At 35.3% G+C, this 16,730-nt stretch overlaps 2 protein-coding genes across 2 annotated transcripts in view; one reads left to right on the forward strand and one right to left on the reverse strand.

Moving 5' to 3' along the window:
* The window catches only part of Syt14 (Synaptotagmin 14), a 42,077-nt gene that overhangs the window by 12,433 nt on the left and 12,914 nt on the right, over positions 1-16,730 (forward strand). The gene's annotated exons all lie outside the window — the stretch shown is intronic.
* LOC114356112 (spectrin beta chain-like) lies at positions 2,645-14,529 on the reverse strand. Its single transcript, XM_028309198.1, has 2 exons — positions 13,418-14,529; positions 2,645-2,734 (listed from the first exon to the last, which is right to left on the reverse strand). The coding sequence occupies exons 1-2, from the start codon at positions 13,593-13,595 to the stop codon at positions 2,652-2,654; spliced, it is 261 nt and encodes an 86-aa protein (XP_028164999.1). The 5' UTR covers positions 13,596-14,529; the 3' UTR covers positions 2,645-2,651.

Genomic DNA, 16,730 nt, shown 5'->3' on the forward strand with positions numbered 1-16,730 from the left:
CATTACAAAGAACGAATTCAAAATTGTTTACGGAAATGTTTTAGAAGAAATTAAAAGTGCGAAAACCCAAACTGAAATGACGAAAACAAGATTTATTGATAACATGAACATGTCATGACTAAGAAAGATACAAGAACATTGATAACTCAGATTGCGTCTGAGAATAACGTCTGAGAGAGCATGGGGAGAAGTCACGAAGATTGTCACCTGTCATCCGCTTTGCAATGGAGGGAAGTCGAACCTTAATTTCGAACTCCTCCTATGTTCTTCTGATTAAATTCGTTCGTTGCGGGTCCAATGACAGTTTAACTTTCCCCCGGGACAAACTTGGCCTCCAGTGGTTGGGTTTTTATGGCGGTCAAGCTGTAGATCCTGGCTACACAGGAGTTGCAGTGGTGGGAACGAGAGGTGGGAATAGTCCCGTAGCATGGAAAGAAGGCTATTCCTTTGGGAATTTCGAAGTTGGGAGTTTTAGAAATTAGCGAGTCAAATCGTACGTGAATATGGATAATGGAGCCTTATAAAACATCAGTGTGTTATGAACCGACTCACGAATTTTAGAATTGTAGATGGTGGTACATCAAGTAACACTACGGTATCATAAAGAAGTATGGTTTGACTAGCGGCGGCTCGCGACTTCGTACGCGTGTATCCCTTTTTACCCCTTTAAAGATTGAATTTTGAAAAATCCCGTCTTAGTGAGCACCTACGTTCTGAAAGACAAAATTTGAGACTCCTAGCACTTGTAGTTTCTGAGATTTCGTGATGAGTGAGTGAGTAAGCTTTTATAGATATAGATGAGCTGTCGACAATACTGAGGATGAAGACGTTTTCAGTCTGTACAATATTCTGCAGCTGTCTTTACCGAACACTATACCGGGCCTTTTCAAGGCGAGAGTATAGACACTTACAGGGCAGGTAATTAATTATGTACCATCCTAGACTGCATCTCACTTATTATGAGTTCCAATTGGGGTCATATACCTGCGTTATTCTGGATAATGTATGTATTTACAAAAAAAAAGTATTTAAGTATGTTTATATCCGTTGTCTAGTACCCATAGTACAAGCTTTGCTTAGTTTAAGATTAGAGGCGCAGTGTAAAATGTCCAAAGATATTTATTATTATTATTATTTATTATAGAAAAATAATGATTCTTCTCGTAATCAAAAAGCATCTGCAACACGTAAAGTTCAGTGCAAAATGCAACTAAATCAATTCACTAAACTTGTCATCGCCTGTCATTCGCTGCTGGTGACACACGAGTGTGATTTTATTAATTTATTCGCTCGATCACTATGCGCCGGCGCACGCGCACGATCCAGCGCCAGTCGTGCTTCGTTTGTTTTTATAATTACCCGACTGCGCCAAAAGGGGTTATGTTTTTATTATTGATCCTGGCCTGGACCTTATATTGTTATAAGTAATCAAATATCAAATATTATTATTTCCTTTACAAATTGGTGATGAAATTATTTTTATATCGTTTTGTTTGAGCCAATTTTGTGATTGTGTGCTTTATGTGCTTTAGACAGGAAAAACTATATTTTTATGATAATAGAGGATACGAGTGTCTTGTAATAATAATTGTCATGAAAAAAATACACATAACTATGCAAGAATTTACATCGGAGTAATAAATAAATATCATGTCCAGTTTAAAACATTAAATCAACAATACAAATTCAACAAAACCATTAATGAGTCTCAATTAGGTTAATAAATGTGCTTTAATAAACAGTAAGTGATAAATCTAAAATTAAAAGGAGATGCAAATATTATCAATGATTGTGCCGAGAAATTTCCAGAATCATTCACCTTGACCTGAACTGCGTGCAGTCATCAGAAGAATGCACTCAATTTCAAACCTTATTGTCTGGACTTAAATACTATTTTTAACACCAGTCCACCTTTAAACGGCCTTGATATTCCGAATCCCTTCAATGTAATTAAATAATTAATGTAATTAACAGCTTATTATCGGATCATGCCAAAAGAGTTCGGCGAAATGTCCAAAATTAGCAAGGGTTTATAATTATATGGAAACGAGGTTGAAACCAATATATTTGTGGGGCAAGGTAGTTACCAAGAAACAGTTAAAAACATAACCCTCTTTTTGGCATGGGTAGTCGGGTAAAAGCATCTATTCTGTTTTTAGCTGTGTTACTCATTTTATTAGTGAGAATAAGACCTGATTTCCACCAAACGGAGAAGAGATTTGTGTTTGAATAAGCAATCAGAATTCGTTATTTCCTCAACTCTCCGCTCAGATTCAGTTCAGAAATCTGATTGGTAATTCAAACACATCTCCTCTCCGCTTTGTTGGAAGGAAACCAGGCAAAAGTCTCGGTTTCCACTAAGGTGGAGCGGAGAGAGAAGAAGAGAAATGTTATAAATAACCAATCAGATTTTATTCAAATTGAATTTGATTGTTTAATCAAAACATTTCTCTTCTCCGCTTCACTTTTGTGGAAACTGGCCGGTATAAGAAAAAAGTTATAACAAAGAAAAGAAAAAAAGAAACGCATCATTGGCCCCAATCCTTTGCCCAAACATTGGCCGTCCACTTCCTTAATTGGTCATTGGCTTTAAATTGGCGATAAAACTTTATGTTTTCATTGTGACAGCGCAACTTTTGTTAATAAATTTATTAATTAAACACATTAATTACCTTTTTCAAGTGTTTGTTGACCCACTTGGTGAACGTCTTCTTCTGTATTGCATCACGTTCGTCTGAAAAAAAACAATTAAAGTTATTGTTTTGAAATAATACACAATACAAACAAAATAAACGTATCAGTTCAAGAGAAAAAAACTGGATTTTTATTGGATTGAAAAAAGTTGTTTTGGTACTGGAAATACCAATACAACATACAAAAAATATTATATTATTTTATTTAAACTTTACTTTTTCCCTAACACTCCAATTTGTATCGTTAAATTGTTTTTTTAAGTAAATACTAAGATATTATTTGGATCAAAATAACAACAAATTGCAATAGTAAACAAAAAAATACAGTAAGTAATTTTATAATAAAAAAAACTAACACTTGGCAAAATATTGTTATTAGTTACTATTAGCTAACCAGTTCACTTACCTGTAAAACAGTAAAGAAAATATTAGTTCGTAAATGTACACCAATAAAATGTAAGTTAATAAAATTAATTGTACTTAATGTTAAAAAAATAAATACTATCTGCTTCCTTTGAAACGCCGGTGCTAGTAGAGATTGAGTTTTCTAGTATAAATAAATGGTAGTAGAGAGAAAATATTGTAAAAAATGCAAAAGTAACTCAGCCCGTTTGTTTGTTTTTTACGAGTTTTTGTATAGCTGAACCAATTTTGATGAACTTAGAGATTACATAATAAACAACATATGTACTTATGGGCAATTTCCCAAACCTAACTATAATTTCTAATCGAACTAACACCTGCGTAGAATGACACGTTATAAAACCTCCTCTATTGCCATCTTTTCAAACAATAAAAAAAATTGGCACATTCCAAACTTAAATATTCAAATCACTTCAAAAATACTGAATACCCGGCCAATGTTAGGAGTCGTACAGGTGAACGAACTTGAATCTTGATCGATGCCATTCAGATCTAGGGTATTAATATCGTTCTAATTTCAAACTGTACACCTTGCCAAATAATGGCTGCAGTCGGAAGTGCGTAGTGCAAATCAAAACATGCGTATTTCAATTGTTTTACTCAATGAATGAAGTTAAAGGAATCAATGTTAAGAAGGCTGACATTCAAATATGAAAAAAAAACGTGCCTATACAAACTATCAGCTGATTGCTGATGATATGAATGTAGTTGCATTTGAGCAGTAAAATCAACACTTTCTTTGCTCAAGTATAAAAAAATCACTCTGTATAGGAAAGAATACGTCATAAAATAGCTTTACTTAAGAGGGGTTTATTATTACAAGGTGGGAGATTATGTACCATTTTGATCAAAATGTTCACGGAACTAACTCTTCGGGCGCCCCCCTAAAAATGGGAGTGCCCCAAGGCTCAATATTGGGACCATTGCTCTTTCTGATTTATATAAATGATCTACCTTTTTATTCAAAGGACCTTTGTGAGATAGTATTATTTGCTGATGACACTTCTTTAATTGTTAAAACTGACAGGCGTCAGGAAATATTTGACGACGTGAATAATGCTCTTTCCAAAGTATTAGACTGGTTTACAACTAATAATTTGCTATTAAACGCAAAAAAAACCAAATGTTTAAAATTCACTATGCCTAATGTCAAACAAGTTAATACTAATATTACAGTAAATAATGAACGCATTGAACTGATAAACTCTACTGTCTTTCTAGGTATTACCCTAGACTGTAAATTACAATGGGGCCCCCATATTGCTGCCTTGGCGGGAAGACTTAGTTCAGCTGCCTTTGCGGTGAGAAAGATCAGAAACTTGACTGATGTTGAAACAGCAAGGCTTGTATATTTTAGTTATTTTCATAGTATTATGTCTTATGGTCTTTTACTGTGGGGCTCAGCAGCAGACATAGAATCAATTTTCATTTTACAGAAAAGAGCTGTTCGGGCAATATACGGTCTTAAACCACGTGACTCGCTTAGAGAAGTTTTTAAAGAAATCAATATATTGACTGTGGCTTCGCAATACATATTTGATAACATTATGTATGTCCGTAAACATATACATTTATTTACTAAGAAAAGTGACGTCCACTCATTTAACACGAGACATAAGAATAAACTTGCTGTTCCATCATTTAGGTTGCATAAGATAGGTAATTCATTCTTGGGGAAATGTATTACCATATTTAACAAAATACCACACAACCTTGTCGAATTGCCAATAAACAAATTTAAGATACATATAAAAAATACCCTTATGTCCAAAGGGTACTACAAGGTTCGAGACTATATTGATGACAAGGATGCGTGGTCAGTTCAGTCTGCACATATTTGATGTACTTAAATTTGACTATTCTTACCGTTAGATAATTCCTGGCAATAAGTGGTGACTGAGTTTGTTCCGGCGTTTCTTCTCAGCACTTGCCATATGTTTGTCTCGAAGCGCTGGTAGGGCCCAAAAGATAAGGAGACATGTAAAGTGCCCCATAAGGGCTACCTTTTTCTTTTTTTATTATTTTCTATTGACGTTCATAAGTGCCACTTGTGGTCTAAACTGAATAAATATTTTTGATTTTTGATTTTTTGATTTTGATCAATATGTATATTACTATGTAGGTATGTATAGTATGTCATTTAATAACACGTATGCCAATACAAAAAGAATATGGCATAGCAAAATACATTTAAAAGGAGGTGAGAATATAGTTCCCACCATATTTTGTACCTTATTCGCTTGTCTTTAGGTCCAAAAACAATGAAAAATTTGATTATATTATGACTGTTAAAGGGTTAAGAACCTAAATACCACTAAAGTAAACTTAGCCAGACTGAAACCTAGCACTATCTTCTGTCCCCCTCTAAACGCATCCGTTAGATAAGGACATTTGCTTGTGCAATACGTCTTAATTAACCGTAGAGATGGATCATTAAAATACTTAGAATGCCACGTCATTTAGCCGTTATGGCTGACCAGCATGTGGGACCTATGCCCTATGGTTTAAAATTGAAAATTTTTTCATCACAAAAATGGATTAGCCGCTAAATAATATATAAAGATACAACAGTGTGACATATTATATTACACAGATAAAAAATTGTTTTTCATGCCAGGAAAATGCGTGAAAATGGATACTTACTAACTGCGAGGGCAGCTAAAGGGTTATACGGGGTTTTTCCTGCCAGAAGGGCTAAGCCTACCCACTAAATAAGGGTCTGAAGGTGACAATAGATTACTATTCCAATAATATAATTGGTGTAAATAAACCTTTTGATAAAAAAATAGTATATTTTTAACCTGCATCTCACATAATGGAAAGTGGTGGTGAAGGCCGAAGGTGGAAGGAAGGTGAAGAATATTAACAGCATTGTGGTTTATGGCGTCCGACTTAGGTAAGAGAAGGTTACTAGCCAGGCGGACTAAGAAAATGTTGCCGGGACCTCTGGGTCTAAGTCAGGTAGTCGTACCACTAGACCACAGAGGTAGTTAAGATCTTATAAAAAGACCTAGCTGAGAAAACTATAAACTAACTTCACTGACGGAGGTCTAGTGAAATTGGCTGCGCACGCGCATCATGCGGCAATCGGAAAGCAAATAAGAGGCATTCTAGACGTGCCATCACGATGCCTGGAATGCTAATGCTAAGTATACTTTGTAGGGACGACTCAGGTAATGATCTTGCCAAGATTTGCTGCGTATGTAGACGAGAGCACTTCAAGCTACTGTGGCATCTTATTTAGTTGTAATACGGGTGATTTTCTAACAAAAATGTATGTATCTATCTACTATGTCATAAACACATAATGCAGAAAGGTATCCATTTGCATACTGGTAGAACGTAGAAGACGTAGTTGATTATTTTTACTAGACTTTTTTTAAGTTGCCATGTATTTAGTTTTTTTTCCATAGTCATTTATTTTTGGCAAAAAAAGATTTAAAAGAGCCCTGTTACACGTCCTAGTTTTACTTTTACTTCAACCCTATCACTACCAATTTACCATCCAAATAGCATTTACTTACATCTTTTGTTATTATGTACTCTGTTAACAAAATTTAGCTTGACTTGACCTCCAATAAAACCCACATAAAATGAAGATCCAGCCAGTTTTTTTGTTAATACTTGACTGGTTTTATAACCTGTCAATGAAACGCAATTCGCAGTCAAATACGCAGATCCTCCGATAACATATCTTACTACCGGCTTAATAATAATAAATCCAGAAGATAAAATAAGATCCTTGTTAAACCAAGTGCAACACTCAGATGAAGGATCCATCGATCTTATCTTGTTTTCATACAGCTGTCGATGAGATGCGCAAGCGTTTAAAGTCATGGAAGTCTGCCAAATGATTTGGAAGCCAATATTTAAATATTATACGAAAGATCTCAACGATTTTTAGGACTAAGAAGACTTTTACATACGAAAGATGCAAAGAATTAAGGATTTTGGGACTAAGACGATTTATTTTGTTTTTTTATCCACAACGAGGAAGCTCTTGACCTGCATCTCACCTGATAGAAAGTGATGATCATGGCCGGTGGAAGCGAGCTTCATCCGGAATCCTCAATCACAGAGCATTGCTCCAAAACAAGAGCGTTTTGTCTACTTTAGTAAACTAATCTTTTCACCGTTTGAATTTTGGAAAATCCTTTCTTAGCGGATTCGACGTCAAAATAACTGTCTGCGTGACAAACAGCGCAATCCGTTCAATGTTTTGAGCTGTGTTTTATTGATAGCTCAGTCAGTAATGGTTGTCTTAAAAACATACTAGCGACCTGCCCCTGCTTCACACAGGTACAAAATCAATTGCGTAGTTTAAAAGATCTAAGCATACATAGGGACTTTGTTTTATAATATGTAATGATAGTGATATCTACTAGTAGAAATCAGAATCTTGACATACTGGTACTGGCAATAATTAACCATAGACCTCCTCATACTACATGTTTTTATCTCAAAGAATTATCATTAAACAACCTTATCAAGCAAATTCAAGCAATAGCAATGCCATAAAACTAATAAATCCTAGATACATAATCATAGTGAAGACAATGTGTATTATACTGCTAGGCCATCATAAAACAATAAACACTCATACACTCTATTTCTAGTCTACTTGGTATATTGTAAACATTTTCACCTAACACAGTTGAAAACGCATACAGTTAATTAAATAGCGATTCAGGCAATCATTCCGCATGCCTTCTACATACTTGAAGCAATGATAGTCAGTCTTTACTCTTTAGACTCTATGTAGAGCTAAATAATAGTGTCCATTTTGTTGCACATATCTTTATTTATTTAAAGGCACAACTACATGATACAATTTAATACAATTACAATGACAACTTAACTAGATCTCACATCTTGTACTCGTAACTAAACTACGCGAAACTTAATTAATCCAATCTCTCTAAAAATCAACTTGGTGAAAAGATTAACAATGTGCGTGACACCAAAGCACACAAAACTCTGTATCCCTCTTTAAATATTGAACATTGCACGCATTTAGAACCGTATATGTATAATAACTCTCTCTCTCTCTCTCTCTACTCTCCTTTGTCAATAAAGAGGTCCCTTTCTAATATAATTAAAGAAATATCGACGTAAACTAATGCAAGTAGAAAAACGACAAGGGAAAAGTCTTTGGCAGCTCATTCACAAGCTCCAAAATATGGAAGACTCAAAACCTCTAATAGCGTAAATGCTTTGCCAGGTCCCTCATATAAGTCACAAGAAGTAAGAAGTATAATAGACACATAAACATGAGCCAGTCCAACACAATAACGCTTAATTAATTTAGAATACGTTCGCGATGCGCCGGCGCCGCCAACAAATGGTACTAAACGGGCACTAGGCCCCATAAAACAAAGAGCACTCATCTGAGGCGCAGACACACTAGCAACTAAAATCTAGTTTGGTTTTCAAGTCTAAATTGGAATTTTATTGCTCGACTACACCAATTCGGCTAGCCTAAATGACATTTTATTTTGTTCTCTCAAATGAGTAACAAATAGACAAGATAGGATTTTTGAAAGCACTATTAGATAATTATTAGAGCACTAAGCCAATTGCTCTAAGTTTCTAAGGAAAAGTCAGGACTCCAGCTTATTGTTTCATTTACGTAAATCATAGCTCGTCTATAAAACAAAACGATTATTATTTTCTAGCTTAATCGATATTACTCAACATTCACTATGTTTTATTGGAGGTCAAAACTGTATACTCTGGCTATCCAGAGTTGAGTGAGAGTGGAGATGGGATTAGTAGTCCCTTTATGTCAACAAAAATCTACTTCTATCATAGGTCAAGAATCAAGAAACACTTTGAGTCATCGTAGTAAGTACGAATCGGTGAACAAAACGTAGGCCAATCCACACAATGCACTCGTTGCAAGTGCAACGGTCGTGTTGATTGGATTCGCAACTGCATATTAGCGCTCGAACACTCACAGCATTCATGTTCCCACGAATCTGTACATGCATCGATTGCATGTTATCTCAAGAGCCTCGAGATTTTTTGCTGTCGTGTACTCAAATCCCACAAAATTATGATCCGTCATCTTAATGGTTTTGCAGTTATGATTAACAACGTGCAGATTAAGAAAGAAGAAAGTCCCAATTAGGTTTCGAAAGAACCAAGTGAAGCTTTTGGACTATTCTACCTGATAGACAACATTTCTTGAAAGAGGGATGCAGAACGCCGTTCTGATGAGGAAAACAGTACACCAATAGTCGATTGACATACTTTTTATTTCCCTAAACACGATTTCTACTATTAATTTTGGGAAAGGTGATCTATTACTTAATTGACTAACTATTAATTGGTTTCAAAGCTAGATATTAAAAGTCTAATTTTACAGCAAATTGAAAACTAATTCTGTTTTCATGCCTAGAATTCAGTAATTGTACCACCATCTTAATTAAGTCTGTCGCCATAACATCAATGTTAACAGCATCGTTGGGTTCTGCAGTTAGAGGTAAGATAGCCAGTTCCTCTGTGGTTGAGGATTCCGGGTGAAGCTGCCTGATTATCAGTTTCCATCAGGTAAAATATTAAAGATTGTACTCGTATTTTGGAATTATCAATTATTGGTATCAATTACCTAATTGGAAATAATGATGTTGAATACAAAACGGCGTTCCTTGAACAGTCCAAGTAAACCTGATAGATTCCATAAACCAATCAATTGGACATTCGTCAACCAATTCCATCAATCATTGAGAATTGGATAATTGTGTTCAGAAGGCGTCGGCCTACTTCAATAATGGCTGCCTTTGCAACTGAATTTGACGAAGAAGGCTTGTTACGTCTTCCAACGGGTGTCTGATTTCATCACCTTTATCATCATCATCAGGTCATCCAGTGTTCAGTGCAGGAACAGGATCCTCTCCAATTTACCAAAGGCAAATTGAGGATTTGGCTTAGTCTTCTTCGATGACAACTTCACACAAGTTGGAGATGCCTGATGTTTGCATTCTCCCTTAGTTGCCTCTTACAACATCTATGGTGTCAGAATTATGAGACGCTATAGGCAATAAGCATGGTTCTATTAGACTGACTAGTCTATTAAGTTCTCACTGAAGCAGCCGATGGTACAAAAAAAAATATAGAGAATAGATATGAAAGTCTTGACCCATTATCGCTGTAAAGAGATGCATTACTGAATGTATTTCTATTATATTGCGACTGGTTAGTAGGATCAAGTGGCATCTAGATGCAACAATTATTAGCACAGAATGTGTCTGGACTAGTTAGTTAGAAATACAGACATATAATTCTCCATACATATCACCCTCCTTGTGAATTTGAAATTCTATACCAAGCCCGTCCTCATATTTTATTTTGTTAAGAATATCATAGGAACAAACTGCATTACCAATTTGGTGTTTTTTAGAAGAGTTGTTAATAAAGTTAACACTTTATCAACACCTCATTGCTTTCGCTTTATCAACACAAAGAGAATAAGGGAAAAAAGGCTGTTTACTTATTAATTCTCAACCCAACCCAAACCAAAATTTTACAGCGCCCAAATTGAAAAGGGTTCATGATGCGATTCATTCAAATCCTGACTGTTAATATGTTATAGGTCACCTCCATTGCTCACTTGGTCTTAATTTAAATTCCAAGATGGTATTGCCAGTTTCGGCAGCTTTCACGGCCCTTTAACCACAGATAAAAACAGAAACAGTCAGATTGCAACTGCAGTCACCTTGACAGTTCTGCATTGACCTACTTGGATATCTGTGCATACTTCTGCAGTGACTTGTTTATCGCTCGCTTCCTTATATGGCGCGGTTTGTATGCAAATTCAGGATTTACATAACAGTGGGAGTGAATGAGGATTTTCTTTTGAAGGGTAATGAAAATGAGTAATATTGTTTATTATTTTATGTATGTCGTTTGTCATTTATTACGATATTAACTGGACTATTCATCACTGTGCACCTATCGCTCCACTGCAACTTCTTTCTCCCATCATTTCGGTTGTAAACAAAGAGTTTTAGCTTAGACTACATGAGTCACTAGGTACAATGGTATTCTATTGATATGGCGAAATATAAAAATTATCAATACAAACTAAGGAAACGTTATACATAGCGACTAAATAAAAGATAAACTACTTAAATAGATATTAATAATATACTCCGGATACATACTGAACGTCACTTTAAAATAGGTATCGTAAGTATATCTACGATCTTAATCGCATTATCCATAACAAAGTCGATATCCACATTAAAGGAGTGAGTAAGAGTATTTGCTATGAGGCGGCCATGCTGGCTAATCCCTCAGAGAAACCTTACGAGGTTCGTTACGGCGCACATTTTCACCAAGTATTTCTGAAACTTCTGTAGAAGTTGCTAGAATGTTTGATATTCTACGCCATTTGTCCAAATAGTGAAACATAGCAACAATTCGAAGTATCGGAGCGTCAAAATCCAATGGCGCTAATTGAGATGATGACTGGGTAATGAAATCCAAATTCTATTTAGTCCGTCAGAAAGATAATAAAAAAATATTGGACACGTATTTTTTTCATTTTTTGTCGCGACATTTCAACTCGATGTAGCACTGTTATTATTTAATTATGAAAGAAAATATAAAATACGAGTCTAATATTTTCTAATTTATCTGTCTGATGGACAAATAATTGGAATTTTGTCATCTAACCTATTGAAGCAGTATTTTATTTACGATATTTAATTCCAATGCAGTAATATTTTCTCTTTTCTTCCTTTATTTATTTATTTCTATACTTTTTTTCCTTGTCGAAATAGTGAAACATAGCACCAATTAGAAGTATCGGAGCGTCCAAATCCAATGGTTCTAATTGGAGCAGTGCCCTCAAAGGGGCCGCCTGCGTGACCCTGGTCGGAACCAATCGGCTGATTACAATCAGCTGTCCGCAGATTGGTGTAATTAGAACTCTTTTGACAACTGTACATTCGACAGCATCAAAAATCTTTTATACCTTCAAAAGTACCTGACCTAGCTTTCTGAAATAAAAAATACTGGAAAAACTATCAAAACTCTTTTTAGACATATTCTTATATCATTAAACGATTACGTTACTTATGTTGCGATAAATTTCATTAGATAGTAGCATAATAAACGGGAAATTCCCTACTTTAATATTCTGAAGTTAGTCTATTATCGGGGAATCACAAACGCGAGTCTTGTTGAATAAAAAAAATGAACCTTAGTTATTAGTTGATTCGTAATTTTGTTCGTAATCCTATGTAAAATATCAATATACCTACACCTACAGTTTTAATACGTAACCATACGTATATTACAGTAAACAAGTAAAAAATGTAAGCACAAGAATTATTTCTAAATATGACGGGAAAGCAATACCCGTAACAAAACTAGCATAACATTTTTAATTTCATGTAAATCGTTAATAATATTACCAAACAACAAAGTACACATAGCATGCAACATGATAACCCAATATCTATGTTATCAAGCTTATCTTATCGCTTATCTTAAAACAATGATAACGGAATAATACTTAGGACTGAACGTCTATGGAAGATTGTCTACGAGAAGAAATAGGTTATGCCGTCAAAGAATTTGTTTTATTTTTTATTTTTATCAATGGACAAAGAACATTTTACGTGGTTCTACGTTCTACCAATATGTGAAGAACTCTTAGAAGACAATGAAAAATCATATTATTATAACATCGAAATAAGTACTGGTGATATCAATGGAAATCACTTGATTGTCAACTCTTTTTTTATTTACGTGAACTATGGAAAGAAACAGGTAAATTTTACGTTGATCCTTATAAATTGTGTGCCATTTGTTTTTTTTTTTTTGTTTAAGGAAGGATAATTGTGTTTATGAAATAAGTAGGTACAAATGAAACACACAAAATAGTGTCAACCAAGGTCAAATACGAAACCGTGTTATAAAACGAACCGAAAACATTAAAACTCTAAAAGAAATAAAAGAACTTTACGTTATTATTACTGAACAAGTTTTGCAAACTCGATTAGTCGTAAAAATTGAGTTAGTTACATTATTTCATTTTAAAACATAATGAATGATACTGTTGATTTATGTGATTATAACAAAATTACTTTTCAAAATTGCTGGCACTGGTCGCAGTAATGCCAACCTAGTAACATTAAAAAAACAAAACAGCGCAAGGAATGTTAGCGCGCAAGTGTGGCATCGCATCAAAACAAACGATTGTTTAAAAAAACATCGACACACACTCGCATTCTCTATATCCCATCACCACGAACCTGATTGATGTATAAAGAACTCCCAACAAGTTGTACCTTTGAATTTGGTCAAATTCTCCTCGTACACGTGGTCGTGTGTTTCGGGGCCTCCGTGCTCCCCTCGGTGTCTTTTAGGCTGGTGGGGCCCATCGTAGTATCCCCCGTTGACTCCGTCCTGGATCGCCTCTTGGGGATCAAACCCCAGGCGCTCCTTGTAATACGCTTGCGTCGACATCTTTCACGCACATACACTTAACATAATTTGATTCGAACACTGCTTTAAATCAAGGGGTAACGCAAATTCCTTGACACTAAGAGTACGTTCCGATTCACGCAAAACAATCACGAAAGGATCCGCCAAAATCCTTCCACGACGTCCGGCGACGGTCACTTTTAAACGATTCACCACAATTTATCACGATCATCCAGTCTTGGTCCACAAAAGGAAAGCCGTGTACCCCTTGACACACACTTATTGATCTTGACACGATTTTTTATGCACTTAATTTATCGATTACTCACTTAAATGTCTGGCGCCTTATCGAGTATTTTAAAAAGCTTGTTAAGTTAATATGGCAACTTTGTTAGTTTGAATTTGGAATGCTTGGGTTACTTTAGTTTTTAGTTTTTAAATTCGATTCGTTTCACTCGTTGGATTGTCTGGGTTTTCACGTAAGGTTTCGTTGTCATCTGTGTAAATAACGAAACGTTGGAAACACGACCTGTGGAGACAAAGGGGAACGATGATTTACATGTTGCCGAGGTCTGAGTTGCCTCAGTAAATAATGAGTCATGTGTCCAGTTCTTTTGGAGGGAGTAAAGGCGGCGAGCGGTCACGAGAGCGAGGATTTCGGTGATTTGGCCAATGACCTTGGGCGAAAAAAGTTAATTTTGTTTCTATGCCGCGATACGACCTTTTATTGTCTGGATATACAGCCTGCGGTGCTTTTGAGATTTGAACCCAGTTTTTTGTCACTGTGAATTACTTTTTATCGGTTAGTTGACTGTAATTTTCATTTCTTAGTTTATTTTTTGTTCTCATCATCTCAACGCTGCTCTTTCGGATCATGTAGAAGTATTTCCAAGTAATAAGAGTAGGTACTGACGTGTTTACGAAAACAAAACGTTATATTTAGCATAATAATGAGCTAAGTAAGAGCCTGACAAATTCCATGTGCGAATAAGTGAATAACAAGGCGATTTAAAAGTGAAATAGGTATTCCATTCCATTCTATTTTCAAATTCTGTGAAACTTTTCGTCGAAAAACAAAACACGTCAGGTACCAAAAGGTGGCATAAAAAAAAATAATTTTGAATTAAGATAACTAAATATCCCGAGCATATCTGGCTGGCTGACTGGTTATTCAGTGACTTAAAAAAATATAAAAAAACATAGGGATTTATTATGAACAGACACAGTCGTACAGATAAATCTAAGACCAGTTTAACATCTTCTAAACAAAGATTGTTTTTTTTTTCTTTTTTGCAACAAGACGAAAAAATTGGTATGTTGACAATGTTATCGATGAAGTTAGAATAAAAAAGTTTTTTGCGTAAGTAACCTGCGTAAGTAAACTACTTACTTAGTTCTTTGTAATTATTTTTTCTCTACACGAAATGCTTTCTAAAATGCATTTAAGTAATTACGTTATTAATTATTGTACTTTAAGTAATTGACTTATCAATTATAATGATTAAGTGATTTACTGATAAATGTTTGCACAATACATAAAGTCAGGTTTAGGCATGTATGTTATTTACTTTTTATTTTTATACTAGCTGACCCGGCGAACTTTGTTCCGCCTTAATGACAATAAATAAGCAGACTTTTTTTTTTAATTTCGAACGGGATAAAAAGTATCCTATGTCCTTCTCCTGGCTCTAAACTACCTCCCTGACAATTTTCAGCTAAATCGGTTCAGCCGTTCTTGAGTTATAAGTGGAGTAACTAACACGACTTTCTTTTATATATATAGATTACTTACATGGTAACCTATATTATTTACAACAATAGTTCGCTAACAAAATTGAAGGTAACAAAAATCTAATTTACAGTAAATTTAAAACAAACCCGATTTTTAGGGCTAGAAGGCTAGCTGTAAGGTTTTTTTTCCAGTAGTGATTTGGAATTATGGCGTCAACTATCTAATAAGTAACACTTATGAAACATACGAGTAAAATGTACCTACCTATGATCGATTTTCGATGTCGCTAAAACGACCCGCATGAGGTATTTTTATTGTTACAATAACATATTTCACAATAAATTTTGAACAGGTGTGGATTTGTCCAATGTCAGCCTCTTTCATTTCATATTTACTGTCATACATTATTGAAACACAATGTCTTCGAAGTGTGAAGAATATTATTTATTGGGAACAAACATACATTATTGACCTATTTAGTAGATGATGTCATCATTTTTCTGACGAATTGCATATTCAGTTATGAGACAGCTATGTTTATTTACATGAATTATTATGCACTCGCATGTTCGTAGATTGGACATACGAAGTATGAGATAAGTCCTACAAATAAATACAGGAAAAGACCGTTGTGGAAAAGTAGAGGTGCCTCAATGTTTAGCCAGATTTAGCGTTTTTGTCGAGCCCTGCACTAAGGTTTTTTGAGTGCCAACAAGTTAAAATTGTCCATCAATTTTGGATCTCAAGACAAGGCAATATTATACCTATAATATGACCACTACCAATTTAGTAGTCTTATCAGTAAGACTCTGACTTGCTATTGCGAAACCTTAGACCAGAGGCAGACTGCTTCACATTCTTCTTAGATATTAGGGACAGCTTGCTTAGTGAAATAAAGTCCACCACTCACATTATGTAATATCAGATTTAATTGGACATCTTCACCACGATTTACGAGCAAAACCAAACCATCGATATTATTACCTTCTTCACTAATAAGCCAGGGGTAACGTACTTTTTGACAAACAGGTTTTGCTTCAAAATGTTGAACACACGTTTGTCCTAATGGGTCAGCCGAGGCGGTCAAAATCATCCAAAGTCACCGTCACAGCATCTTCACCCAAGGGTTCAGTGTCACAGTATTTTTACACGAACAGGTTTTGTTTCAAAGCGTTAAACACGCGTTTGTCCTACCAGTAGGTCTACCTCAGCTGAGGCGGTCACAACCCTAAGTCACATCTATATTATTGCCATCTTCACCAAGAAGAAGTTATCGTATTTTTACACAAACAGGTTTTGCCTCAATGCTGAGCACACGTTTGTCCTACCAGTGGGTCAAACCATCCAAGGTCAACCTTCGTAAAATTCGGTTGGTCGTGGGAAAGAGGAAACAATGAAAGGGTGGGGTCCCAGTGTCAGCGAGCAAACCGGATCTTTAGGAAGGA

This window comes from Ostrinia furnacalis, unplaced genomic scaffold (assembly GCF_004193835.3).
Source record: "Ostrinia furnacalis isolate ACB-3 unplaced genomic scaffold, ASM419383v2 OfSCF2649, whole genome shotgun sequence".
NCBI lineage: Eukaryota > Metazoa > Arthropoda > Insecta > Lepidoptera > Crambidae > Ostrinia > Ostrinia furnacalis.

What these genes read in the sequence shown, in the direction of transcription:
- LOC114356112 (XM_028309198.1), bottom strand. Translation starts at nt 13,595, where the DNA reads ATGTCGACGCAAGCGTATTACAAGGAGCGCCTGGGGTTTGATCCCCAA. An exon ending in GAATTTGACCAAATTCAAAG is followed by an intron (nt 2,735 to 13,417) that starts GTACAACTTGTT and finishes GTTTTTTTTCAG; the next exon opens with ACGAACGTGATGCAATACAG.